General features: G+C 55.9%; 3 protein-coding genes across 9 annotated transcripts; 2 read left to right on the top strand and 1 right to left on the bottom strand.

Annotated features, from left to right (window-relative positions):
- Nucleotides 1-117: 117 nt before the first annotated feature.
- On the top strand, nt 118-9,250 carry ADAMTS4 (ADAM metallopeptidase with thrombospondin type 1 motif 4). Its single transcript, XM_027610896.2, has 9 exons — nt 118-1,301; nt 2,403-2,726; nt 2,975-3,107; nt 3,883-4,053; nt 4,811-5,097; nt 5,205-5,391; nt 5,640-5,815; nt 6,780-6,955; nt 7,430-9,250. The coding sequence occupies exons 1-9, from the start codon at nt 657-659 to the stop codon at nt 7,854-7,856; spliced, it is 2,526 nt and encodes an 841-aa protein (XP_027466697.1). The 5' UTR covers nt 118-656; the 3' UTR covers nt 7,857-9,250.
- A 7,990-nt stretch (nt 9,251-17,240) lies between these two features.
- B4GALT3 (beta-1,4-galactosyltransferase 3) lies at nt 17,241-22,900 on the top strand. 5 transcript variants are annotated; one of them, XM_027610907.1, is made up of 8 exons: nt 17,241-17,348; nt 18,222-18,296; nt 18,632-18,929; nt 19,466-19,701; nt 20,301-20,491; nt 20,622-20,744; nt 21,877-21,981; nt 22,116-22,900. In XM_027610907.1, the coding sequence occupies exons 3-8, from the start codon at nt 18,668-18,670 to the stop codon at nt 22,387-22,389; spliced, it is 1,191 nt and encodes a 396-aa protein (XP_027466708.1). In that variant the 5' UTR covers nt 17,241-17,348; nt 18,222-18,296; nt 18,632-18,667; the 3' UTR covers nt 22,390-22,900. The 5 variants fall into 5 exon arrangements, with proteins under 5 accessions (XP_027466708.1, XP_027466704.1, XP_027466705.1 ...); XM_027610903.1 differs by having other exon boundaries at nt 17,242-17,348; nt 18,655-18,929; XM_027610904.1 differs by having other exon boundaries at nt 17,269-17,348; nt 18,151-18,296; nt 18,655-18,929.
- A 114-nt stretch (nt 22,901-23,014) lies between these two features.
- Nucleotides 23,015-26,607, bottom strand: PPOX (protoporphyrinogen oxidase). 3 transcript variants are annotated; one of them, XM_027610900.1, is made up of 13 exons: nt 26,466-26,607; nt 26,200-26,294; nt 25,922-26,056; nt 25,675-25,790; nt 25,399-25,531; nt 24,947-25,091; nt 24,646-24,836; nt 24,141-24,201; nt 23,903-24,021; nt 23,712-23,822; nt 23,465-23,614; nt 23,300-23,342; nt 23,015-23,217 (listed from the first exon to the last, which is right to left on the bottom strand). In XM_027610900.1, the coding sequence occupies exons 2-13, from the start codon at nt 26,284-26,286 to the stop codon at nt 23,075-23,077; spliced, it is 1,434 nt and encodes a 477-aa protein (XP_027466701.1). In that variant the 5' UTR covers nt 26,287-26,294; nt 26,466-26,607; the 3' UTR covers nt 23,015-23,074. The 3 variants fall into 3 exon arrangements, with proteins under 3 accessions (XP_027466701.1, XP_027466703.1, XP_027466702.1); XM_027610902.2 differs by lacking the exon at nt 26,200-26,294 and having other exon boundaries at nt 26,466-26,589; XM_027610901.1 differs by lacking the exon at nt 26,466-26,607 and having other exon boundaries at nt 25,675-25,806.
- Nucleotides 26,608-26,656: the final 49 nt, after the last annotated feature.

Raw genomic sequence — 26,656 nt, 5'->3', positions numbered from 1 at the left:
CATCAGCTGGCCCAGTGCCTGTGATCCATCCGGCTGCTAGAGATTCCCCTCCCCTGGGCAAGTCCCATTTTTTTTTTTTTAAAGGAAAACAAAAACTAGGATTTTTGGGAAGCAATGAGACACCCATCTGAGTCCTACCAACAGAGCTCCTGTCTGAATGGCTTATAGCTCAGCCAATCGCAGGAGCTCGGGATGCTTAAAAGAGCTGGCGCGGAGAGAGGCTGGGAAGAACCCACAGGGAGACCCACAGACACATAGACACGGGCGAGAGAGGAGGAGAGAGACAGAGACAAAGGCACAGCGGAAGGAGCCAGAGACAGGGCAGGCACAGAGGCAAAGCCAGACAGTCTGAGGGAGCCCAGAAGGAGAGGCCCGAGAAGCTGCAGAAGACACGGGCAGGGAAAGACAAAGACCTGGGAGAGGAGGGGGTGTGAGAGGAGAGTTTGGAGGGGCCAGGCCACTAGGCGCCTCTCCCAAGCCTAAGGGCCAAGTTTTCTCCATCTCCTCTGAAGGTCCCCAGCCCCTCTGAAAACTCTGCCTCTGACCCTGGCACAAGTCCGAGCCCCCAGGCTGCAGAGAGGAGCTTTCCAAAGCCAGGGCAGGGAGAACTCGGTGCCCAGACGGCCTCACTCACTCCCAGCTGCAGCGCCCGTGCCATGTCCCGGACGGACCGGCATCCCAGGAGGGGCTTGGCGGGGTGCTGGCCGGGGGGAGTCCAACCCCGCCTGCTGCTCCCCGCCGTGCCCATCTCCCGGCTGGTGGGGCAGCTGCTGCCGCTGCTGCTGCTGCCGCTGGTCTCCCTCCTGCCCTCAGCCCGGCCGGCCAGCCCCCTCCCCCGGGAGGAGGAGATCGTGTTTCCAGAGAAGCTCAATGGCAGCGTCCTGCCTGGTTTGGGCGCCCCTGCCAGGCTTCTGTACCACTTGCCAGCCTTTGGGGAGACGCTGCTGCTAGAGCTGGAGCAGGACCCCGGCGTGCGGGTCGAGGGGCTGACGGTGCAGTACCTGGGCCAAGCCCCTGAGCTGCTGGGAGGGGCCGAGCCAGGCACCTACCTCACCGGCACCGTCAACGGAGATCCAGAGTCGGTAGCATCTCTGCACTGGGACGGGGGAGCCCTGTTAGGGGTGCTGCAGTATCGGGGGACCGAACTCCACATCCAGCCCCTGGAGGGAGGCACCCTTAACTCTGCCGGGGGGCCTGGGGCTCACATCCTCCGCCGGAAGAGTCCTGCCAGCGGCCAGGGCCCCATGTGCAACGTCAAGGCTCCTCCCGGGAATCCCAGCCCCAGCCCTCGAAGAGCCAAGGTAGGCAGCCCCGGAGTCTGTGTCCTGCAGCGTCCTCCCGCCATGTCTGTCCCACTGACCCCCATTCACCCTCTCTCCACCCACTTCCCCTGCTGGCCATTCTGCTTCTTCCCTGCCTTCTGTCTTCCTCTCCTCTTTCCGCTAGCCTCCTTTCTTGGGAAGGCTCTGGTTTCTCCCTGCCCCAGCCCTTCCCCTGGCCAGGCTGCTGACCCCGAGGAGGGTTCTCAGACATGGGTCAGAGACTCTGTGTTGGGGATGAGCACCCCTCTGCCCACCCCAGCCCTGCTTGGCCACGGCGCTCTCCTGGCACCATCTCCTGCCGGAAAGCTTTCCCAACAGCCCCCTGGGCCTTGACTCTTTTCTGTGCCCCAAATTTGATTTTCACCCCCACTGCCGGCTAAAGGAGTGAGGTTTAAAGCCCAAGGGATTGACCTCTGGCTTCTGGTGCTGCCTTCAAAATAGTTCTGGCAAATTGCAAAGTAGGGCAAAAGTGGACGGGGAGGAAAGGCATCCCATACCTCCTCTGGTCAGTCCCCTTCCCACACTGTGGACGGACTGTAAGGCTGCCTGACGCTCCATCCTTTCCCCCTTCCCACTCCCAGCCTCCCCCTTCTTCCCTCCCTCCCTCTCTCGCTTTAATCCAGACCAGCCGCTCTCCCTCCACACCCGCCACGCTGAGATCTGGCCCTGGCCCTAGCCGCTGACTGAATTGTTCCTCCAACCACACAGGGCCGACACGTTGCAGCCCGGCCCTCCAGCTCCAGTCCTGCAGGCCCCAGCGCACTCTGGCCTGGGGGACCCCAAAGCCCCTCCCAGAGGCAATCCCAGCTGCTTTTCACCCCTGGGGCTCAGCAGCCCTGGGACGGGGCATCCCCTTCCCTTCCCCTTCTCAGCACCAACAGCTGATTTCCTCTAGTTACCACAAAAGCCCTGGAACTTGGGGTTGGGGGAGGGCCCAACCAAGACCGGTCAGGAATCCCGCGGTGTATGTGCGGCCCAGCTGGCTCTGCTGAGTTCCAGACCCAGGAAGTAAGGGAGGGGAAAAGGAGCCATGGGTCTGGGAGGCTCTCTCAGGATGCTCCCCTCCTTTTTCCAATCCAGCGCTTTGCCTCGCTGAGTCGATTTGTGGAGACTCTGGTCGTGGCAGATGACAAGATGGCAGCATTTCACGGGGCAGGGCTGAAGCGCTACCTGCTGACCGTTATGGCCGCCGCAGCCAAGGCCTTCAAGCACCCGAGCATCCGCAACCCCGTCAGCTTGGTGGTGACTCGGCTCGTGATTCTCGGGCCGGGCGAGGAAGGGCCCCAAGTGGGGCCCAGTGCCGCCCAGACCCTGCGCAGCTTCTGCACCTGGCAGCGAGGACTCAACACCCCTGAGGACTCGGACCCAGACCACTTTGACACGGCCATTCTGTTCACCCGGCAGGTGAGGCCCCGATCAGCCCCGTGGGCCCCGCGCCACGGAGCTCCAAGAAGCCCCACGGGTACGCTGTGCTGGAAATGGTGCCCCTGGAGGTGTTCCACGGGGCATCCAGCCCCAGCCACGCTGCCAACGCCATCTGGGCCCTGGCGGCACTGGCTCCTCAAGGCCCAGGTCCCCACGAGGCTAGATCTCATCCCAGTGGACTCTGGAGTCTTGGCTCCTCATGCATCTTCTGTGATCCCTCTTCACAGGACCTGTGTGGGGTCTCTACTTGTGACACTCTGGGCATGGCTGATGTGGGCACTGTGTGTGACCCGGCTCGGAGCTGTGCTATTGTGGAGGATGATGGGCTCCAGTCGGCTTTCACTGCTGCTCATGAACTGGGTAAGGTGGGCGTGGGGCTGTGGGACAACCGGATGCGTGAGAGCTATCGGGTTGGGGCAAGGGGACAGTGGGCTCACTAGAAGGCAGATAGGGGGTCACAAAGTGGTGCTTCTTCCTCCCCAGGCCTAGGTCCAGGGCCATTATCTTTCTCTGCTGTGGGCGTAGATGTTCAGATTTTTCCATTAAATGAGATGGTGTGTGGAAACTTACTGTGAACTCTGTGTGTGTGCATGTGTGTGTGTGTTTGGGGAGGGCACATTATCGAAAGAGATGTTAGGGGCGCCTGGGTGGCTCAGTTGGTTAAGCGACTGCCTTCGGCTCAGGTCATGATCCTGGAGTCCCGGGATCGAGTCCCACATCGGGCTCCCTGCTCAGCGGGGAGGAGTCTGCTTCTCCCTCTGACCCTCTTCCGTCTCGTGCGCTCTATCTCTCATTCTCTCTCTCAAATAAATAAATAAAATCTTAAAAAAAAAAAAAGAAAGAGATGTTATTCGTAAGAGTCAGTGATGGAATGGGTGGGATCAGGGTTAGGAATGTTCGCTACAAGGAAAAGAGGGTCGGGAGGTGCCCTGAGTGTGTTTGGGGGGAAGGGGAGACAGAGCAGTGGGGGCTCCATATTGAGGAGCCCTAGCGCACCAGAAGGAAATTGGGGACAGTGTGGGATAGGGAATGGATCTGACCATCCACAGCTGCAACCAGATTATTATGGGCTTGAAGCCCCCTGAGGGCACAGAGATGGGACCCTGGGACCCTAACAAGGCCTCTGCTCTCACAGGTCACGTCTTCAACATGCTCCATGACAACTCAAAGCCATGTGTTGGTCTGAATGGGCCTGGGAGCACCTCCCGCCACGTCATGGCTCCTGTGATGGCTCACGTGGACCCCGAGGAGCCCTGGTCCCCCTGCAGTGCTCGCTTCATCACTGACTTCCTGGACAATGGCTATGGTAAGCAGATGGCATCCCCCTCTCCCTGTGCGGCGCTCCGTTCCTGCCCCCGCCCCCCCCGCCCCGCACTGTACTCTCTCTTCTGCTGCATTCTGCATGGGCCAAACTGACTGCCTCAGATGAGTTTCCTCTGCAGTGTGGGATGGGGTGAGAAATGCTTCTGTCTTTGTGTGGTTCCCACTTCCTCTAGCATAAATAGCACAGCCAAGGGAGGCAAGTTTTGGTGTAGTAGAATGAGATCTGACCTTTTAAGGGTCAGAACTGTTCACACGAGGACGGGCTGGCTGTGAAGGGAGTGACTGCCTGTCACCGGAGGTGTGCAAGCCTGGCACGGTGGCCACTTCTGGGCAGGGATGCTGAGACAAAGCAGGCTCAAGAGGTGTCTGTAGCCGGTTAGAACAGGTAGGAAGACTTAGCGCTTCGGGTTCTTACCCTGATTCTGTTCTTTAGACACGTGTAGATAGATGTGTGACTGAGTTTCTTCACGTCCGTGTGGCTGATCTGTAAAGCAAGCATGAAATGGTAACCACCTCGCAGGTGTTTGCCATGGTTAAATGAGAAAGGCTGGACAGGCATTTAGCCAACGCTCATCACATAATAAGCACCCAATAAATTGTACCTGCTACTTAAAGCTTTTTCCAGCCCCAGGATTTGGATTCCAGGATCCCATCAGGCCCCAGGGAGTCCAGACTCTCAGCTAGCAATCTAGACTCTTCCTCGGCCCGTGGCTGACTTCGTATCCCTACCTCCTCCCCAGGGCACTGTCTGTTAGACCAGCCAGCGGCCCCCCTGCCTCTGCCCATGACTTTCCCTGGCAAGGACTATGACGCCGATCGCCAGTGTCAGCTGACCTTCGGGCCCGACTCGCGCCACTGTCCACAGCTGCCGCCGCCCTGTGCCGCCCTCTGGTGCTCTGGCCACCTCAATGGCCACGCCATGTGCCAGACCAAGCATTCACCCTGGGCCGATGGTACCCCCTGCGGGCCGGCGCAGGCCTGCATGGGGGGCCGCTGCCTCCATGTGGACCAGCTTCAGGACTTCAATGTGAGATCCCGGGGCAGGGGTGGAGCGGAGGGCCTGGAGGAGAGGGGCTGGCCCTGGGCCCAGCAGAGAGTGTCTAGATGCCACCCTTCCGTTCTGTGTTTCTGCAGATCCCACAGGCTGGAGGCTGGGGCCCCTGGGGGTCATGGGGCGACTGCTCCCGGAGCTGCGGGGGCGGCGTCCAGTTCTCTTCCCGGGACTGCACGCGGCCGGTCCCCCGGAACGGTGGCAAGTACTGTGAGGGCCGCCGCACCCGCTTCCGTTCCTGCAACACCCAGGACTGCCCAAGTGGCTCAGGTGAGGAGTGGGAGGGACAGAAGCCATTAGGAGGGGGTGGTAGAGCAGGAACCGTCTCGTCCCTGGAGTGGGGCCGCCGGGGAGGGGCCGGGGAGGGGAACTGTCCCTGCTGTTGAGGGGAGTAACTTCACCCTTTGGGAACCTTCTCTGGCAATCTGGCTGTCTAGAGCTCTGAGGGGCTTAGGTGGAGGGGCTCACATGGGATGTTGGGAGGAAAGAGGACTCTGACTGGCCCTTTCCCCCTACAGCATTGACCTTCCGTGAGGAGCAATGTGCTGCTTACAACCACCGCACCGACCTCTTCAAGAGCTTCCCAGGGCCCATGGACTGGGTCCCTCGCTACGCGGGTGTGGCCCCCCGGGACCAGTGCAAGCTCACCTGCCAGGCCCGGGCCCTGGGCTACTACTATGTGCTGGAGCCACGGGTGAGGGCCAGATGCCCCCCCCCCCCAGCACCGTCTGTGCTCCCTCTCTCTCCCGAAGCCCCCTGCTCTCTGACGGCAAAGATCCTCCAAAGTAGCACCCTTGCTGGCCCTCCCGCAGCCGTGCCAGGCCCGCCCAGGGTCCACTCATACTTCTCTGGCCGCGGGTATTTGGAAAACAAGCCCCAGGGTCTGGATTAGTTGCCAGTCAGGCAGCTCCAGCCCTTCCCATTTGCCTTGGGTTCTTTATCTTTCTCTTCCCATCTCCCGGTTCCCATCTCTCTATTGCGTGAGAACGGACGTGGCCTTTTGGACAAGTCTTTGACCCCTTTCTATGGGCTCCTCTAATCACTTACAGGGGTGGCCTCGTTGGGCTCACGGGAGGCCGGCGCCTCACTGGACAGGCCTCTTGGAGACAGTGGCGTCCCTGCGCTCCCTCTCTGGGCTAGGGTGGGGTGTCGAAGGCAGAAGGAAGAACAAGCCCTCGCAGAATTTTTGGCCCTCCCCTGGGGAGCATTCTTACACGTCGGCCGCCCTCTAGCGTCCGTCTGGGTCGCTACCATCAAGGTTCGGGGCTGGTGTGGAGACTCAGACCTGCCGTTTCCATCTTGGCTCCTCTGCTTGCCAGCTGTCTAATCTTGGGGAGAGTCTCTTCATCTTTCTGAACCACAGTTTTCCATCTCTAGAAACCTCAGAGAGTGGTTGTGAGATTTATATTCTAGTTCATAAAGCACTTAGCACAGTGCCTGATTCAGAGTGAGTGTTCTGAGAACGGTGGCTTTTCCAATTACTATTGTTGTTAGGATTATTACCCCTTCACACGGCTGGGGCTCACTCCACACCTAATCTTCATCCCCTCCCACCCAGCCTTTATGACGTCCCCTCCCTGGTGGGATATGGGTCTGGTCTGGCTCACCGACCCCTCCTGACTTAGGAAGAACCCTTGCATCGCTCCTTCTCTTGGCAGGTGGTAGATGGGACTCCCTGTTCCCCGGACAGCTCCTCGGTCTGTGTTCAGGGCCGCTGCATTCATGCTGGCTGTGACCGTGTCATTGGCTCCAAAAAGAAGTTTGACAAGTGCATGGTGTGCGGTGGGGATGGCTCTAGCTGCAGTAAACAGTCTGGCTCCTTCAGAAAATTCAGGTTCATTCTCTATTGATTTCCTCCTCCCCGGCCCTGGGGGTATAGAGGTGAACTTGACACTGTCTCTCCTCTCAAAGAGCTTACAGTCTAGTCGGGGAGACAGATGAGTAACGAGTTCCAGCACAGTGTTCCACCTGTTCAACAGGTTTCAGCCTGGGGCTGCTGTGAGGGCCCTGGTGGGCATCAGGGAGGGCTTCCGGGGCAGGGGAGGACTTGCTCCTGGAGGGAGAGTGGGAATTGGACCGGCACCAACCAAAGAGGTGGGCTCAGAAGGGCACCCCAGTAAGGGGTCGAGAGGGGAGAGGGAGGAGGGTGCGTTGGCATGTAGCTCAGATCTAGGCTGGACACCTCACATAGGTTTGGGGAGGCAACTCTGCACACACAAACTCACACGTACAGTCATACAAACACAGCTCAGAAAGGCTGAGGGCATTCAGGAGGATGCTGAGCTCCCCATCTTCTCCTTCCTCTCAGGTACGGATACAACAACGTGGTCACTATCCCCGCGGGGGCCACGCATATCCTGGTCCGGCAGCAGGGGGCCCCTGGTGTCCGGAGCCTCTACCTGGCCCTGAAGCTTCCAGATGGCTCCCACGCCCTCAACGGTGAATACACACTGATGCCCTCGCCCACGGACGTGGTGCTGCCTGGGGCTGTCAGTCTCCGCTACAGCGGGGCCACTGCAGCCTCTGAGACACTGTCAGGCCACGGGCCACTGGCCCAGCCCTTAACGCTGCAGGTCCTCGTAGCCGGCAACCCCCAGAACGCTCGCCTGCGATACAGCTTCTTCGTGCCCCAGCCAGCCCCGTCCACACCGCGTCCCCCTCCCCAGGACTGGCTGCACCGCAAGGCACAGATTCTGGAGATCCTCCGGCGGCGCCCCTGGGCAGGCAGGAAATAACCTCATCATCCCCGCTGCCCTTTCTGGGCACCGGGGCCTCGGACTGAGTTGGCAGAAAGAGGGGCTTCTGCGGCTGCCTCATGCGGACACGTGGACACACGGACACAGTGGGGAGGGGCTGAGAGGATGTGGCGTGCCGTCCTCCCCGCCCTGATGTGCAGGCTGGCCCTGCCCTGGTTTCCTGCCCTGGACGGCAGGGACGGGTGGTGGAAGGAAGGGGTTGGGAGACCGTCCCCATCTACACTGCCCCCTCTGCCCTGCTGGTCACGGGAGGGAGGGGGAAGCCAGTGGGGGAGGAGCAGTTGTATTTATTTAGTATTTATTCACTTTTATTTAGCAGCAGGGAAGGGGATGAGGGCTAGGGTCCTGGGGAAACTGACTTCCATCCCTCATAACCCTCACCCTGGCTAGGAAGTCCAGGGTGGTGGTAATAGGCATAACTGGTGTGTGTGTGTGTGTGTGTGTGTGTGCGTGTGCGTGTGTGCGTGCGCATGCGCGTATGCGTGCGTGTGTGCGTGTATGCGTGTGCGTGCGCGTGTTCATATTTGAGGTACATCCCGCCCTCGCTTTCCTCTCCCTGAATTCTATTTTCTGGGAAAGGAAGAGTCAAGGGTAGGATAGGCCTTCAGGGAGTAAGGGATTATCATATTTTTAAAATATATATTGACTTCTGCTATTTATGGGCACTCCTTTTGGACTCAGACAGATGTGGGTTGCACCCTGGCTCCACATCTCTGAACATGAGTTTCCTCGTTTGCCAATAACAATACCTCCCTTGGAAATGTTGTGAGGCCTAAATAATGTAAATAAAGAACCACATAACGCCTGGCCCTGGGTCAGCGCCCAGCACGTTAGCACTAGGCCCGCCTTGCTGTCCTCTCCGCTGCCCCTGGGGTTTGCAGCGCCCCTGAAGGTGGAAAGCTCTCGCTAGCGGTGCCTGCCCTTGCCCCCAAGCCCAGTTCCTCTGGTTGGCACAACGCTGTCCTGGATTCTGAGGGACGATCAGAGAAAGGACAATTGCGTCCCTGATCGCCGGAGACCTCCAGTCAACGGAGATGTCATAAATACTCGGCTCCAAGCACAACTGATCAGAACAAGAAGGCGCAAAGAGAACAGGAACAGCTATGTCCACGCCAACAGGCCCTTAGTAATGAGAGCTCTAGGGGGGCCCTGGGGCGTCGTCCTCGGTGGGGAGAGCGCTGGAGAGGGGAGCCCATGGGTCTGAGTCTGAGCGGGGGTTCAGTGTCTTATTAGCTGTGGTGTTGGCTAAGTCACTGATGCTGAGCCTTAGGTGGCTCATGTGTGTAAGGGGGCCAATGATGCCTGTCCCCACCAGCTTGTTCTGGGAACAAATGATACAATATTTTCAAAATAGTAAAGACTGAACCATGTGAGAGGTTATCCTATGACTACTGAGTGATTGGGACGGGGGCCCCCAGAATCAACCAGTGTGGACCCAGCAGACTTCTCTGCCGATGTGAGGTTAGACCGGGATCTAATGAAGAGGAGCAGAACCTGGGTGGGTGGGGGGCCGTCCAGGGGGCTAGAAGAATGGCGCGGAGGCCGGTCTCGGGTGACGGGCAGCCAGGCATTAGCTGGAGGTAGCACACTTGACAGGCAGCAGGGCACGAGACACAGCTCTGCTTTTCCTTCTGAGCAGGTGACCGTCGCTTGGCAATCCTGCGTGTGTCGTGAAGGATGCGGGGTTGGGAAAGGGCGGCAGGTGGGTCCCGCGAGAACGACAGGCAGTCATGGGACTGCTGGGGACTGGGGAAGGGACTGAATATGGAGGTGAGGGAGGATCCGTGGGTAAAGAAGCCCCTGGGGTGGGGGTGGAAGAGGGGAGGATGGGGGAGCTAGAGCCACTTCACTCACCTCCAAAGATTCTTGGGGTATGGAGCTGGGGCTGGGGCTTGAGGCCGGCCGTGGAGGTTGTGGTGGTTGTGTGCGCTCTGCTCACCGAGGTCTGTCCCAGGTGGTGCCTCACACAGCGCCTTATACTTTCCGCCGCCCGGCTGGGCAGCGACAGGAACAGGGCTGGTCCCTTCTCTCCCTCCTGCGTGCCTGACCCCCCGCCGCTTGGCCCGGGGCTTTCCCTCCTGCGCTCCTACCAGCCAGCCTGGAGGAGATGTAACCGGGAGTCTGAGACAAGGTCTTCAACTGTCTCCTCTAGTTAGCAAAGCTGGAGCACCAACAGCATGTTTACAGATCTTAGTACCATGAGCTCATGGCGCAACAAACCAAGCTCCGCACTAAGTACACGCAAGGTACAGACAATCAATGTGTGACTGGAGGAGCTGGCTGCGTCACGGGAGGGGGCGTGCTGCGCCCCCACGAAGAGAAACAAGGGGATGGCACAAAGAACTGCATGGTGCGGCCGAGCCCGAGCCCAGGCTTGATGGCCACGAGGGTTAAGGAGGGTGAGTCGCAGCTGCGCTGAGGAACAGGTCATCCTGATGGCCTCCTCACCTTCCCGTCACACTCGTGGTAATTCCCACCTCGTAAACCACTTTCGTGTGTATTATTTTAACCAGAGGCTCTTCACTCACTGAGTAGGGTTCTGATTGGCATAAAGAAGTTTTTCCCAGAAAGGGATTGAGCTTAGTGGCCACGTCGGTGATTGGGTGGGTGTGCGGAGGCATACTGTGAGAGAGGAGGACAGAGAGAGCTAGCTCCCCAAAGGGAAGTGACGGGCATCACAGCCCTCCCTCCCAGGCGAGGCCCGACCCCTTTCTGGAATGCCCTCCCCCATCCCACCTTTCCCATAGCCGGGCTGTAGACTCTGCCTAATATCCTGAACCCAAGCGTCCAACAAGTTCTTGCTAGGGATGAGGGGAATTCATACCTCCCTGCAAGAGCTACGATGAGCTCTCTCCCCAGTCTGCCTACTCGTTGCCTTCATGGCCCTGTGCTGGGGTGTAGGCATGTAATCAGGAGAAACCAGGAATAACAGGAAGGAAGCAGGCATCGAGACAGTTCAAGTATCTGGTCTTAGAGGGGAAAGGAGGGAACAATGATGAGCTGAAGAAAGACCAGTCAGGGAGTGCCGGGGGCAGTGAGTGCCCTGTCCCTGGGGAAGTTCAAGCAGAGTTTGGACAACCATTTTATGGGATGGTAAGTGGTGTGCGTGTGTGTGTGTGTGTGTGTGTGTGTGTGTGTGTGTGTGTGTGTGTTTGGGGTGGGGGAAGTTGAACAATAACTCTGAGCCAAGCCGATTTCTTTAAGCTCTTTCTGCCCCTCAGATTCTCTGTGTCTGTGGTTAGAGCAGAGGAAATCTAGGCATTTGTCCAACCTCTATTTTTGTGGTGGGGGTGGGAAAGCCAGGTTTCGGGATGAGCTACTCGTGCACACCTCTACTCCATCCCTAGCCCCACTTCTTTAATCTCTACGTAGTATCACAGTATTGTGTCTTCTGAAATACCAGGTTGACAGTAAGTGACAAATGCCAGCATCTCATTGGTCAGGGCTTGTGGGGGAAGAAGGGGGAAGAAAGTGGAATTCGATGTATTAATATTTTATTGGCTAAGAGAATGCTTCTGAACCAATTGAATATTTTCCCCATTGACTGTTGCTAGAAGGGAAGCCAAAATCATTGGCAACAAGACTTAAGCAGCTGACAGCTAAGGGAAACCACCAGTTCTAAAAATGTTCAGAGAAAGGCTGAGGGGAACAGGGTTGAGGGGGGGGACTGGGGGCTGAGAGCAACAATACTGAACAATTTCCCCAGAAAGGACCTTATATAGGGACAGGTCCAGAGTACTGAGTAGCCTTAGGAAGGAAAGGGAGGGGATGGAGTTCATTTAAGGCATCCCTCACAGTCTTTGGGAAACCAGCAAGAGGACTTAACCAACCCAGTAATAGACAAGTACACAGTGACGCACTTGGACATACACCTGTCCAACTTCACCAAGATACACCAGCACATTCTCTTGATAAGGTAATAAGCATTGAGAAGCTGAAAATATGAGAATTTGGGCCCGAAAATGGGTCAGAGGAAAATATATTAATTGACCTAGTTTCCCAAAGAGAATTGACTGTTTACCGCATTTGTTTGTTCAATAGATAAAGCCATTGGGTTATACACTGGAATCAAACCATGCTCTCACAGCTTCGGGAAAGGACACAGATTTTTGGAGGCAGACTCAATCTAAGCTTTGCTACTTACACGTAATGATGTGATCTTAAGTTACTTGATCTCTGGGAGCCATGGTTTCTTTATCTGTAAAATGGGTATTACTACCACCTGCCTTATGGTGAGGTTGTCGGAACTTAAGAATATAATGGCGTAAATGCTTGGCCCCGTGTCTGGCTTCTAGTAAGTGTCACTACATGCTGACTGTCTTCCCCTCAGATCTCTTCCTTTGCCAGTCCCCCTTCCCACTCCTGCATTAGCATCAGAAAATAATTCTACCAAGGAACTGTCTAGGTCAGATCTAAGATGGGCTATTTTGTCGAATTTATGCTAAAAGGTCTCTCGGTTACATTCAGGGGACGATAAAAGGGAAGACGTGGTCCCTGTTCTCAGAGTTCACAGTCTGGTGGCTGAGACCAAAATGCCAGACCAGTGTGACAGATGTCATGAGAGATGAGGGGCGCCTAGCACAGAATATGGGGTCAGAGAAGGATTCTTGGAGGAGGTATCTGCCTCCCCTTCTAGAAATAGGCTGTAAGACTGCAGGGCCCCTAAGGAGAGTGGGATGACAAAGGAGGAGGAAAGAATTTCTGCTTGCTAAGTCAGCTCCAGGGTTCTTCTCTGTTATGCAAAACCAAGGAGACCCTAAAGTGAACAGACTTGAAGCTGGAGGATAATATTGTAAGGAGCCAAGTAAGGTTGGAAGGGAGAGTTTTGGGGAGAAGCTACCATCTCAGGGGACAATGTTGAACGGGGGAGAGGGTTTTAAAGACATTGGGCCATGCATTAAATGTGCTCCCGCTCCATGCTCTCCTCCGATGTTTCCTTGAGAAACCAGAGATTTAAATCATTCTGAAGCAGTTTTGAGTACTAGACTGGGTTTCTTCTATTGCATTGCGTGTCATGACTGGGCCATTAGAAGCCCCAGAATTTATTCAGAACATATAAAGACAGGATACTGTGGTAAAAAAAAAAAAAAAAAAAACAACAACAACAGCACATTAGAATCAAAGCTTAAGGAGATGTAGCAGTTCTGGGTGATGACTAAGTCCAAAGAGTGGCCAGGGTGAGATGGAGTGGAGGTGCGAGTTCTTGAAAACATGAAGCTTATAAAATGAATACAGGACAATTGTAGCACATGGCAGGCAGAGAGCTGGGATAGAAGATGAAGGTAAGGGGGTGCCGGGGTGCTAAGTCAGTTAGACGTCTGACTCTTGATTTGGGCTCAGATCATGATCTCAGGGTCATGGGATCCAGGCCTGAGTCAGGCTCCATGTTCCTGCTTGGAATTCTCTCTCTCCCTCTCCCTCTGCACCCCCCTCCCCCCAAAAAACTCCCAATAAATAAATAAATGAATAAAATCTTAAAAAAGAAAAAAGAAGATGAAGGTCAGTTTTACAGAACTGAACACCATGGAGGAACAGAGGTCCTCGGGGAGAACCACATTTCCACTTTCTTTTCTTTTTTTTAAGATTTATTTACTTATTTTAGAGAAAGAGAGTGGAGAGAGGTGCAGAGGGAGAGGGAGAAGAAGAGAATCTCTAGCAGTCTCCCCGCTGAGTGCAGAGCCAGACACGTGGGGCTCGATCCCACCACCCGGAGATCAACATGATCTGAGCCAAAATTCAGAGTCAGACTCTGAACCGACTGAACCATCCATGTGCCCCTCCATTTTCCATATGTTTGTCTTTTCTACTACCCAGTGAGCTCCTTAAAATATCAGAGCTTTTACTTGGCTCCTACTTTGTGCTCAAAATTCAGATATACTGAATATCTAACTTCTGCCATCACTGTCCCATAGTTCTAATTATCACAAACCCCCCTTTATATGGGGTTCATTTTATAGATGAAACCCAGAAAGTGTATTGTTCAATATCACACAGCCAGTGGGGTTCAGAACCAATTACACTGAAACCCAGTATTTTCTCATTTTGAGCCTCCACAGGTATCTCGAACTCATTAAGTCCAAAGTTTAACTTGTCATCTCTACTGTTTCACCCATATGTGTCTCTTCTAAGTTTTGTTTCTTACTGAAAGGAGCCGCCATCCACCCAGTGGCCCACATTAGGAATCGAGGAGTCCTCTGACTCCCTGAGTAGGCACATCCATGCAATCACCAAGCCCTATTGGCCTTATAAAGTCCTCAAAGACAACCTCTTCCCTCTATTCCCACTGATTTTGCTTGTTTTTTTTTTTTTTTTTAAGATTTTATTCATTTATTTGACAGAGAGAGCTCAAGCAGAGGGAGAGGGAGAAGCAGGCTCCCTGCTGAGCAGGGAACCCCATGGGGGCTTGATCCCAGGACGCTGGGATCATGACCTGAGCAGAAGGCAGAAGCTTAACCAACTGAGCCACCTAGGCGCCCCCCCCTCCACTGATATTGCCTTATTTTGCATGAGGCTCACCTCACTCCTCGATTTCTGCAGTGACCTCTGAAATGGTGTTCCTGCATCCAGTCTTGACCACTCCAGTGAATGCTCTGTGTTTCCACCGGAGTGAACTTCCTAAAGTTCTGACAGTAGCACTCTCTGTTTAGAGCACTTTCCCCGCCTTCCTCTTCCCCCAGGATAAAACCCATTCTTTTTAACTAGTTTATGGAGACTTTTACTACCTGGCACCTGTTCATCTCTTCTGACTCCTGGCTCACCATGCCCTTCAACCCGACTGGCTAGCCTTACTGATCCATTTTTAATTTCCCAAACTCCCTCCTTTCTTCTCATTTTTAGACTTTTGCACTTATGGTTTCCTGTGTCCAGAACGCTAGACAGCTATTAAAATACAATGTTCTGGGGCGCCAGGGTGGCTCAGGTATTTAAGCGTCTGCCTTAGGCTCACAGTCATGAGATCAGGGTCCTGGGATCCCTGCTCTGTAAGCAGTCTGCTTCTCCCTCTCCCTCTGCCCCTCTCCCTGCTCGTGCTCTGTCTCAAATAAATAAATAAAATCTTAAAAATATATAAAACACAATGTTCAGAAAAAGGTGAAGTTATGACTCTCCCACTGCTGAAGAGATAATTATTCTGACACTTGTTCAAGAGGTAAGGAAGACTTTTTTTTCAGCATGATTGCAGTAAGTGTGAAGACTATCCCAACCGGAGAGAGGTGGAACTTGACTCTGAATACAATCAGGACGAGGGGATATGTATAGGGTCAGTGGATGATTACATCAGGGATGAGGAGATTCTGGCTAAACTGATTCAGCAGAATTCTTCCTGAAAGTGGCCAGTGGTCCAAGGATGAGGCTTATTTGAAAAGAAGCCTGAGAGGAGCCTGTCTAAAGTTTGGCCAAGGACAGAGTTATTGTCAATACCCAAATAAAAATGAACGTGTGGGGCGCCTGGGTGGCTCAGTTGGTTAAGCGACTGCCTTCGGCTCAGGTCATGATCCTGGAGTCCCGGGATCGAGTCCCACATCGGACTCCCTGCTCGGCAGGGAGTCTGCTTCTCCCTCTGACCCTCTTCCCTCTCATGCTCTCTATCTCTCATTCTCTCTCTCTCTCAAATAAATAAATAAAATCTTTAAAAAAAAATAAACGTGTGTTACAGATTTTATTTAACTCACATGGGAACTGACAGATGTGTGTTCTAAAGAAAAGATTCTCAGCAGCTGTACTCTCAGCTTCAAAGGGAAAAAAGCACTTTATTGATATTATAAAAATCTAAAAGAAACTGAAGAAGAGGAAAATCTGCGCATAGATGAAGGCAATCGAATCGAGTACTTACAACATCCAACCTCATCAGCGGGTAGGGAAGCCCCCATGGAGTCAGCCAAAATGGAAGGCCGCTGGAGAGAGGCCTCTCCAGCTGAGACTTCCAACTGACCATCCCTATAAGGGCCGTCCTTGTAGTAGGGCAAATGCTGGGGTCTGAAGTTCAACATTTGTTTGCCTACGTGCAGTTTGGAGCTAGCTGCATTCCTATGTCATCTTGTCTTTACCTATTCAAGGAGCCTGGGCTAGGTGTGTTTGCCTCCCCTCCCGGATTCCATTCTGGGGAGCCAGCCCAGCCTGGAGACGGATTCCATTCTGGGGAGCCAGCCCAGCCTGGAGACGGTGCGGCTGTAGGCAGATTTTATAGCTCTTGGCGCCCAGACCAGAAGGGCCAGTTCTGACCTGGAGGCCAGTTAATGTCAATTAACCAGGCTCCTTGGGTCACTTACGTCTCACAGACAACATTCTTTAGCTTGCCTGCCAATGTGCGGGTGGGGTGGTTGGTTATGCAGGACAAATCACAGGAACCTCTGTCCATTCAACGCAATGTAATACCTAGTTTAAAAGAAATCTAAAGAACACACGTTTACAGATCAGGAACACAGAAATGAATATGAACATGGAAACAAAAACTGTTGTTTTTTGTTTTGTACAATGTAGGGAGTAGGGGGGTTCACTGAACCTCAGTCCTCACAGAATTTGCAGGTGGATCAGTTACCTACACAGAGTTGTAAAATAGCTCCCTCGGAAACAGAATCTCATAGGGCAGATGGATGAGTCCTTCTGGTTCCCCATTAACCATCACTTCCGGGAAGTCTTTCCCAAGTCTCTGCGTGTGAATGAGCTGCAGTTTCTGGGCAATCATATTTATCGCACTGTATTGTTTATACCCCTCCCTTTTGGAGGCACACATTGTGAGTTATGCTAAGTTTCCTGGGTGTGAACATCTGCTTCTAAGAAACACAACATGCTAAGAGGGTAGTGGAAACCACAAGATAAACATATTGCGTACTAATGGAGGGTCCATTTCACTCTAGTATCTGGGAAAACACAATTTTACATTAAAGCAGACGCCGCCCTTCCCTCCTCACTCAATGTTTCCTTGTTTTATTAACTAATCGTTTTCTATTTCAAGGCCTGCGGGACACCATGGGGATACAAAAATGCGCCAGAGCAGTCGCAACGATGTACCCTGAGCAAAAAACAATTCTGACACTAAGTGGCACTAAGTTGCGGGGGCACCACGAACACTCCGGGAAGGGGCTGGCCCGCGGTGACAGGCCTTGGGACGCGCCAGAAACTGTCGCACTGGCCTCTGGGCCAGGCTCGGCGCTGCAAGAAAGTCCTGATTTGAGCTGCTATCCTCCCAGTCTGAGGGGTGGGAAATGGCATCCCGTCAGGAGTGGAACCGCAGGGGAGAGGCCCCCGACGACTCCCCAAGCGGTCCCGCCGCGCGGGGCTGCGCTCCGGCCTCGGTACCCCCAGCCGCCCGGCGCCCCGCCCGTCCGGGCGGCTCCCCCAGGCCCCGCCCCGTGACGCGAGGCCCCGCCCCGTGACGCGAGGCCCCGCCCAGCGGCGCCCGCTTCCAAGATGGCGGTGACGATGCCTGCCAGGCTGTCGGGGTGGCGGTGACGACGGGAAGCAGAAGAGCAGGTATGTGGGCTGGGGGTGATGGGGTGAGAGGCCCGGGAGAAAGGTTCGGGCGACTAGGAGGATGAGAAGTTTCGGGTAAAGGCTGGAGACCAGCTTCAGCAGGGAGGGGGTCCCAGGTGGAAATATGGATAGAGGCCGGTGGGCTCACGTTGCAAATGCAAGAGGAGGTTGGGGTGCTCCGAAAGAACTGGGCTGTGACCCTCCGCAGAGCGCTGACCACTCCCCCTAGGTGAGCCAGCCCAGGTCCCCCCGACGGGCTCTGCCCAGCCCTCCCACTCCCCATCTCACTTGTGGCGGCAACCCTCCGCCCTACCCCCGCTAGGACTGGGGTAGGGTAGAAAAGGTAGAGGACGCCACCCCCATCCTACCCCCCGCCGCGCTCCGGGGCTGCTTGCTTGCAGCTCCCAGGTGGTCACGCTCTCTGCACCTGCGGAGCTGGCTCCCAGGCACGTGAGGAACGGAAAGGAACCTGTTTCTTACTCCGCCCTGGGTTCTCCTGAGGCCACTCCACAATCCTGTCGTGACTGCCTCACCCCTTGGCGAGAATAATGTCTCCATTAGCAGCCCCGTCCCCACTCCCCAAACAGGTTGGTCCTGTCGGGTTGGGGTATGGTTAAGTACACATAAACCTGACACTCCAGGGCAGCTGGGGCAGAGGCCAGGGACCTAGCATCTCTGGGTCCTCCCCTTTTCTTTCCCAGACCACCTTCCCTCACTTCCACTGCCGGGAAACCAGTTCCACCAGAGATCTTGATCTCTGCCCCTCTGGGCGAGTGGTTATCCTTGACCACTTCTGTTCCAGCTGGTCCCAGGATCGCTGTTGGAGTGCTGGATGGAGCCTTTCTCTGTCCTCTGTGACATTTCCAATTTTAGATAATGCCTCACATCTCTGCCCCCCCGGGACCCCCTGAAGTCCCCATGATCCCGAAGAAGACAGCTTGAACCTAGGTGAGTCCGCCCCTCTCTAAAATTGGGAGGGAGGTTCTCCAGAGACTCCTTTGGAAAGGACCTGAATGATGTAAGCATCCTTGGGGGTGGGGACTGAGAGTAATTGGTCTGAGTGGTTTGGAGAGGAGGTGGAGGAGAGTGAAACTTAGGCTGGAACTGGCAGGTGGTAGGGCTGCTGGTGGTTACATTCTGTTTCTTTTCCGCGCATGACTGTACACCTGTGTGCTCCCTTCTGTGACTTTGCTCTTTGTGTCTTTTCCTCTCAACTCTTGGCACCACCTTGGCTCGTAACTGATGATCTCTCTGCTGGCTTGCTCTTCGCTGCCTGCCCCCAGAACTCTCCTCTCTCCCTCCTCAGACCTGAGCCCAGGATGTTGCGGAGGCTGCTGGAGCGGCCCTGCACACTGGCCCTGCTTGTGGGCTCCCAGCTGGCTGTCATGATGTACCTGTCACTGGGGGGCTTCCGAAGCCTCAGTGCCCTATTTGGCCGAGAGCAGGGGCCGACATTTGACTATTCTCATCCACATGATGTCTACAGTAACCTCAGTCACCTACCTGGGGCCCCTGTTGCCCCAGGGGCCCCTCCAGCTCCTCAAGGTCTGCCCTACTGTCCAGAACGATCTCCTCTTTTAGGTGAGTGCAGAAAGGAGGAGGAGGTAAAGGGAAGGCCAGGGTGTGGGGACAGGGCTAGGGCGGCAGGCGCGAGATTTAGGACCTGGGGTTAATGTAACCAAAGGTGGGCAGAGGTTGAGATCAGCAGGCTCTGGATTTGGAATTTAGATTGGACTCCTGGGTTGAGCCACAACCTTTCATTGCCTGGCCATTCATGTGCTCTTGCTGCCTTAGGCCGGGGATTGCATCTTTTATAGATGAGCCCCGGGTTAGTTAGTTAGTTGGAGGCCCTTCTGTGTTCTCCATCTTCTAACCTAGTGAGGCAGGAGTTGTGGAACCCTAAAATAAGATAGGCTAAGTACAGAGCCTGCGCCTTTCAGACTTTGCAAAGCTGTTCCAATGATGGGAAGCTCAAGGTGTGTAGATTTCTGTGTAAGCCCTTGGGGGAGCAGAGTCCGAGAACCAGACTGCCGGGGCCAGCAGTGTTCCCAGGCCCTGCAGGTCCTTCTTTTCTCGTCGCCCCTCTAATCCCTGACCTCGCCATTCCCTCCCAACAGTGGGTCCCGTGTCCGTGTCCTTTAGCCCAGTGCCGTCACTGGCAGAGATTGTGGAGAGGAATCCCCGGGTGGAACCGGGGGGCCGGTACCGCCCCGCCGGGTGTGAGCCCCGCTCCCGAACAGCCGTCATTGTGCCCCACCGGGCCCGGGAGCACCACCTGCGCCTGCTGCTCTACCACCTGCACCCCTTCCTGCAGCGTCAGCAGCTTGCTTACGGCATCTATGTCATCCACCAGGTACTCCCAACCTCCTCCACTCGGACTTTCCGGTAAGGAAGCCTCGAGGAAATGCCGCACCGCTCTCCGACTGTGGGTCCCGGGAATCATTTTAAGAGGGTCAGACTGTTGAATGTGGAGAAGCACCTGGCCCTGCTCTCCCAGCTTGTTAGCCCCTAGTCCTCTTTACTCTGTTCAGGGTATTCCGACTGCCCTGTACTCTCCATGATGGTTCCTTGGTTGAATTGGGAATGGCACAAATTTAGAATTGGACAGATGTGGACTAAAATCAGTTCTGCCATTTGTCCCATATGTGACCTTGAACAAGATTCTTAACCCCCTAAAGTGAGGCAAAGAATGAAAACTAATAGACACCTGTGTTCCATGGCTGTTGGTTGTCAGGATTAAATGCTAAACAGTAGCATGTAAGTAATCAGGCACATACTGATGCTCAAAAACGATTTGTTGGATGAAAAAATGAAAGTTTGGCTTTCTCTTCATTCTTGCCCCACCCCCCCTCGATCCCCCTCCTCTCACTTTTGTACTTCCGCCCCCCCCCCCCCAACTTCTCCATGCTGCTACCTACAGATATGGTCTGGTTCTTCTCCATTACCTTCCAGGCTGGAAATGGAACATTTAACAGGGCCAAGCTGTTAAACGTTGGGGTGCGGGAGGCCCTGCGTGATGAGGAGTGGGACTGCCTGTTCTTGCACGACGTGGACCTTCTGCCCGAGAACGACCACAATTTGTATGTGTGTGACCCCCGGGGACCCCGGCATGTTGCTGTTGCCATGAACAAGTTCGGCTACAGGTAGAGGGCATGAGGGTGCTGGGAAGTAGGGACACGCACCATCCATTGGAAGAAGGAGAGCCAAGGGGATTGTGGGGTAGGGATGTCTCCCCAAGAGACTCGTGGAACCCAAGGATCTTTCTCTCCCTAGCCTCCCGTACCCCCAGTACTTTGGAGGAGTCTCGGCGCTCACTCCTGACCAGTACCTGAAGATGAATGGCTTCCCCAATGAATACTGGGGCTGGGGTGGTGAGGATGACGACATTGCTACCAGGTCAGACTTCCTGCCACCACTCCCCACCCCCACCTTGGCCTGGATCCATCCTCTGAGACCACCCCTGGCTCTAACCCTTTGACACCAGTCTTTAGCTTCTGGCTCCTGCACTGTGCCCTTTCCTCTCCCTTAGCTTTTCCCATCTACCAGGTTAGGCTTTTCGTGCTGTTCCCCATTCTGTCGCCCTTCAGTCTCCTAGATCTGTTGATTCTGTTTCTGGGAGAGAAAAGAAGATCAACAGGCTGTAGTAATCATGGGATTCCAGAGCTGGAAAGGGGCCTAGAGATACTTCAGTCCTGCCTTCTGCTAACGTTGCATCCAGACCACTTCCTATGGGGCTGTGGAGGAGGGGCTCTGCTCCATATCGCCCCGAATCGCTTTCCGGTTTTAAGTCTGTGCCATTGGCATGATGCCAGCTCACTTTTAGCATGTGAAACATTTTGACCTTCAGCCTCAGCTGACCCAATTTCCTATCTGTGGTGTGAAAATCTGGGCTTGCTGTGCTGGACCCGTTGCCTCCCCTCCCCCTCGTGTCCTCCAGATGACCTCTCTGAATTCTTGTCCTCTGTATGTGTGTAAAGGACCCAGCAATTTCTAAATGTACGGAATTATTCCTTCAGTACTTTCCCAGGCCATCTTCAGTTCTTGCTTCTGTATGTCGGAGGTGGGGTCCTGATTACTTGGTTCCATGCTTTTCCTAACACTGAGGGTTGGGGGGGGTGGTGCAGGGTGAGGGAGTCGAGGCAGCTCAGCCACTGTTCTAGGTAGGAATTGCTGAGCTTGGGTCTGCAACTCCTGGGCTTGTCCTGTCCTTCTGAGCAAATGCCGGGGCAGTTCCTGGGAGCCACTTAGAAAACAAAGATGGGAGGTGCGGACCTACCTGCCCGTTGTTAAAAGGCCAAAGGGTGCCCGGGCTTGGCTGTGTCCAGCCCTTACATTCTCTTGTGCCGTTTCCTTTGCTCTGTTTGACTTTCTCTCTTCCAGTACGTGGTACTTTTTTTGCCTAACTAGTCCCAGTCGCTGTGTACAGAAACATGTTGCTGCTTCCTCGGGGGCTGTAGCTCTCCCTGTTGACCTGTCAGCAGCTTTCCTCCACCTGGGGTCCTCCAAGGTGCCCTCGCTTTTCCCGCAGGGTGCGTCTGGCTGGGATGAAGATCTCTCGCCCCCCCACGTCGGTGGGGCACTACAAGATGGTGAAGCATCGAGGCGATAAGGGCAACGAGGAAAACCCCCACAGGTAGGGAGGGCTGCCTGGGCGTCGCTGTGGCTCCATAGGGTTCTGCACCCCCAGGGAAAGTACTGCATCCTCACGTTCCCTAGGTTCCTGGCTGTTTCTTTCTGGGCCTTAGTTCTCCAACCTCTGACCCTCAGATTTGACCTCCTGGTCCGTACTCAGAATTCTTGGACACAAGATGGGATGAACTCACTGACATACCGATTGCTGGCTCGAGAGCTGGGCCCTCTCTATACCAACATCACGGCAGACATTGGAACTGACCCTCGGGGCCCCCGGACTCCCTCTGGCCCCCGTTACCCACCTGGTTCCTCCCAGGCCTTCCGTCAAGAGATGCTGCAGCGCCGGCCCCCAGCCAGGCCTGGCCCTCTGCCTACCGCCAACCACACAGCCCCCCGTGGTTCCCACTGACTCCTCCTTCCTGCCCTCCTCAATCATGAAACTGAATCAGAGGGGTTGTACTCTCCCCACCCTCAGCTCCTCACTGGTCTTAGAGGGATGTGGGGGGATTGAACTCCAGGGCTGCGCTGGAGGCAAGGGCCTCTCCTCACTGCTGGACTGGAGCTGGGCTCCTTCAGTCCTGGGCGGTCCCTCTTTCTAGGGTCACCTGCTAGGGCTTATGACTGTGAATCCTTGATGTCATGATTTTATGTGATGACTCCTCAGAGTCCCTGGCCCCTGGGGTAAGAGCAGGGCTGGACCCCAAGTCCCTTCCTCTTCCGTGGAGAGAAGAGTGATCTGGCTTTTCCTGGGACCTCTGTGAATATTTATTCTATTTATGGTTCCGAGGAAGTACGTTTGGTGAAGGAAGCCCCTCCCTGGGTACTTTCTGCCAGTGCTGGAGTCACTTCCTCTTCTGGACCTGGCTCAGGGGGCTGGGATTTTGATATATTTTCTAATAAAGGACTTTGTCTTGCCTCTGCTCCTGCTTGCTACATCCCAGGCACCTTGTGCCTACCTTTGCGACCCGCTCCTCCACCCCCAGCGCCCCCACCCCCCGCCACCGTATGCCTGGAGGAACATCCGCAGACCCAGCCAAGCTCCAGCAACTTGTATTTTCGTGGGTAAAGCAGGGCGAGGAGGTGGGAGTTGGGGATCAGCCGTTAGGCTCCGAGCCCAGGACCCGGGCTGCTGCCTGGCGTCCACTCTCTATACAGTCATTGACAGCAACCCCCTCATAGGAGGCTCCAGCCAGAGTCAAGGGCAGCCTCCGAGAAGCCAGGAACTGGGTCGCTGCCTCTGGAAGGAGAAGACGAAGGGACTGTTACCGCTGGGGGTCTGGTTTCCTTGCCCTCCTCACACAGCCGCTTTCCCAACTCACCCAGTTTTTGCCAGTGGCCTAGCGTATACTGGGGGATGCAGTTCTGAGGAGAGAAGAGGGGATGCGGGGAAATTTTGGTTGGTGACGGCCAAGCCCAAGTAGACGCGAACAGATAACACCGGTCCCTGCCTCCAGTGGGAGCCGAACAGCGCGTCCTCAACTCACCTTGTGTAAGTGGACCAAGCAGTGACTTGGTGGCTCCTTCAGCCCTAACTGGGTGGCAGCCGCGTGCTGTGCCTGCTGTCGGAGCAGCTCCTGAGATAAGACAGAGCCCCTGGCTTCCAGCGTCTGTAACCAGGATCCTCCCAGCATCACCTAGGGAGAGAACGTGGCACTGACAAGCCTGGCCTGACCTAGTGGGCACAGAGGGACCCTCTGGAAACCCCCACTAAGCAAAGCTGCTGCTTCTCACCGTCACACGGAGGCCAGGGGGGCTCCCGTCCTGCTCAGGAAAAGCAACAGAGTCATACACGATTCCCAGGACGCCCGGGTCTTCTGAAGATGGCACCAAATGTCCAAATCCCTGGAGGAAGGAAGAGCCCGGGTCAGGAAGGAGGGTTCCGGTTGGGCCTGTGGCTCTCGTTCATCTGTGCCCACGCCCACCTGCACAGGCAGACGAGCTCCTTGGTACTGGAGGTTCACCACAGCCACGGACACAGCAGGGATGGTGCTCAGGGCACGGGCCAGAGGTGCGGCCTGGGCAGGGAGCAGCCTGCTGAGCACTAGGGGACAGCAGCCAGGGGCCTGCTTCAGGAGGCGTTCACAGCGTGGTCCCGTGGGCCCAGGAAGCTACACTCGGCCTCACTCTGGCTGGGGATGGAGAGGGGGGCTACCCCATTACCTGAAGCTGGAACAGCGCTAACCACGTGGTCTGCCTCCAGACTGCTGTCCCCCAGAGACACCTGACAGGATGGAAACATGTGAGAACACAGAGATACTGGGAATTTTGCCTCAGATTCCCAGGCACCGAACTGGCAGGAGACACTGAGTGCTGCCCCAGGATGAAGAGACGCCCCCCGCTGCGGTCGGCACAGAGCCCACCCCCACCATCACTCCAGGCAGTGGGCCGGACGGAAGCCAGCGTGGCCACTCGGAGATGTGCAGTGGGGCTGGGCTGACCCTTCCCCTACCTAAGCCACTCACAAACACCACTTCTGTCCAGAGTTGGATCCAACAGGTCTTGGACGAACGTCTACAAATAAGGCCCAAGACCCTAAGATAGCCCGTGTTTAAATAGCATCTAGGGCAGGAAAACAACGAGTAACTAGTCCTGCCAACCCTGGCCATTTAGGCAAAGATGGAGGCAAACTCGTACACACACATTACACACCAGGGGGCTCTCCTACCTTCCAGTGCCCTTCTGCCTGGAGGCTGAGCCCACAGACAGGCTGCCCTCTGAGAACACGAACCCCCCTACTAGTCAGGTGGGTGTTAAGGGCCTGGGGCAACGTCTCCAGCCCTCCACGCAGTGACCACTGGCTCCAGCGCTCAGCTCGGGCCCGGCGAATGAGTGCCGAGTCCACCTGTGGGCCCCGGCCTGCACAGGAGGAGGCAAAGAAGGATCACTGAAACAGCACCCCTGACCTCCAGTCCCTTACTCCAGCGATCCTTAATATCTTCGTCCCTTGAACCAGCACCCCCACTCACCTGCCCCCAGCAGCAGCCCCAGTAAAACAGAACGATGGGTTTGCTCAGCTTGGAAGAGACTGGGAAAGCAGGACCTGATGCTGAGCTCCCGGCTGTTGCCTGCAAACACTCCTCGGCAGAGACTGTCCATGGCTAGAGATGCCACCTTGAGGGAGAGACTGGGAGTGAGAGGCCAAGGGAGAAGCTGCACAGACTACTTTCCTGTGCCGCTGTGTCGTAGGGACGGGAGGTGGACTAGGCTTTGGGGTGGGGAGCAGTCCCCCTATAACAAAAGAATGGGAAGGAAGTGGAGGAATTCGGTCCCAACGCTGAGTTTTGGGGACTACTGGGGGTGAGGAGAGGGAGAGGATGTTCCCAAATGATACAGAAGAGCCCCCAGGTGGAAGGTTTGAGCAGGGGGCTCTGCTGCTGCTTAGGAGGAGAGGGACTTGGGGGCCTCTGGGCCGTGTTACCTCAGGTCCAAGGCGGCGCTGGGCAAAACTGTGCACAGTCTCATCAGGGTCTTTGCCCCTGGGCGTGGTCAACTCCTTCAGTCCAGCCCAAAACAGAGGTTTGGAGAAGGGAGGTGAAGGGCGGAATAACCCCCTGCACGGAGGAAGGCATAGTCATTTCTGTTCATCTGGCTCCTCTTGCTGGGAGGGCGGACAGACTGGGAGATGGGGAAATGGAACGGGTGAGAGCATGCGGGCAAGGCAGAAAGACGGGCAGTAAGGAGGTGACAGCATTACCTGAGGCCAGACGGCAGCGCGTGCAGGGCACCACCCACATACAGGAACCTGTTCTGGGCAGCTGGGTGGTCTCCCCGGACAGGCAACACTTCTGAGTCCAAGCCAAGCTCAGAAACCTGCTCTCCACACATCCTCAAGAAGAGGAGAAACTAAGGAAAGGACTGGCCCACCAATACTTCCTCCCAAGTCTGTCCTCTAGTGAAGGCCCCTCCGGCAAGCCCTCCCGGGCATTCCATAATCCTCTCACCAGGAGCAGGGTCCGGGCTCCCAGGGCTCCCGCCGGCCGAATTCCTCGAGGTCCAAGTTCAAAGATAGCATCACCTGGCCCTCGGACCGAGCGGATCCAGCCTCCCAGACGCTCACTGCCCTCCACCAGGACCACCTGGGGACAGGAGGGAGACACGCTGCACGACCTACAGCCTCGGGGTAAAGGGTCCGCAGGGGAAGACGGTGGCGCGCTCCCTTTAGCCGGAAACGGGAGGAGAGTATTAAAGGAGGCTCCCTCTGGCACGATGGGGCACTCACCTTGGGGGGACAGGGGGCCCGGCTCAGGTGGTAACTGGCGGCCAAGCCGCTGATGCCACCGCCCAGCACGACCACGGTCCGGCCCATTGGGAAGCCTAGGGGAGAGGGGCGATCGGACAGGCTGGCCGCGGAGCACCCTGCTCTGCAGAAGCCCCCCGCAGGTTCCACGTTCCACCCCCGGCCACTCACTGCTTCGGGGGAAACTACGGCAGAGCCGGCGGACGAGGTGGGGCCAGTGAGGTTCCCGCCCAGAGCCCAGGACTCACCCGCGAGAGGACGGAGGGAACCAGGGGGAGAGCGGGTCTCGGGGCCCCCCGGCCGGCGCTCGGCGGGGGGGGGGGGCAGATAAGAGCCCCACCCACGCTATCTGCCAGCGCAGGGCTCGGGGCGCCCCCGCGGCCCTAAGGCCGCCGCTCCGTCCGCCCTCTTCGGGCCTTTCGACTCCGCGTCCACTCCC

Source organism: Zalophus californianus, chromosome 10, assembly GCF_009762305.2.
Source record: "Zalophus californianus isolate mZalCal1 chromosome 10, mZalCal1.pri.v2, whole genome shotgun sequence".
In the NCBI taxonomy this organism is placed as follows: Eukaryota; Metazoa; Chordata; class Mammalia; order Carnivora; family Otariidae; genus Zalophus; species Zalophus californianus.
This window is presented reverse-complemented; position numbering and strand designations above follow the sequence as displayed.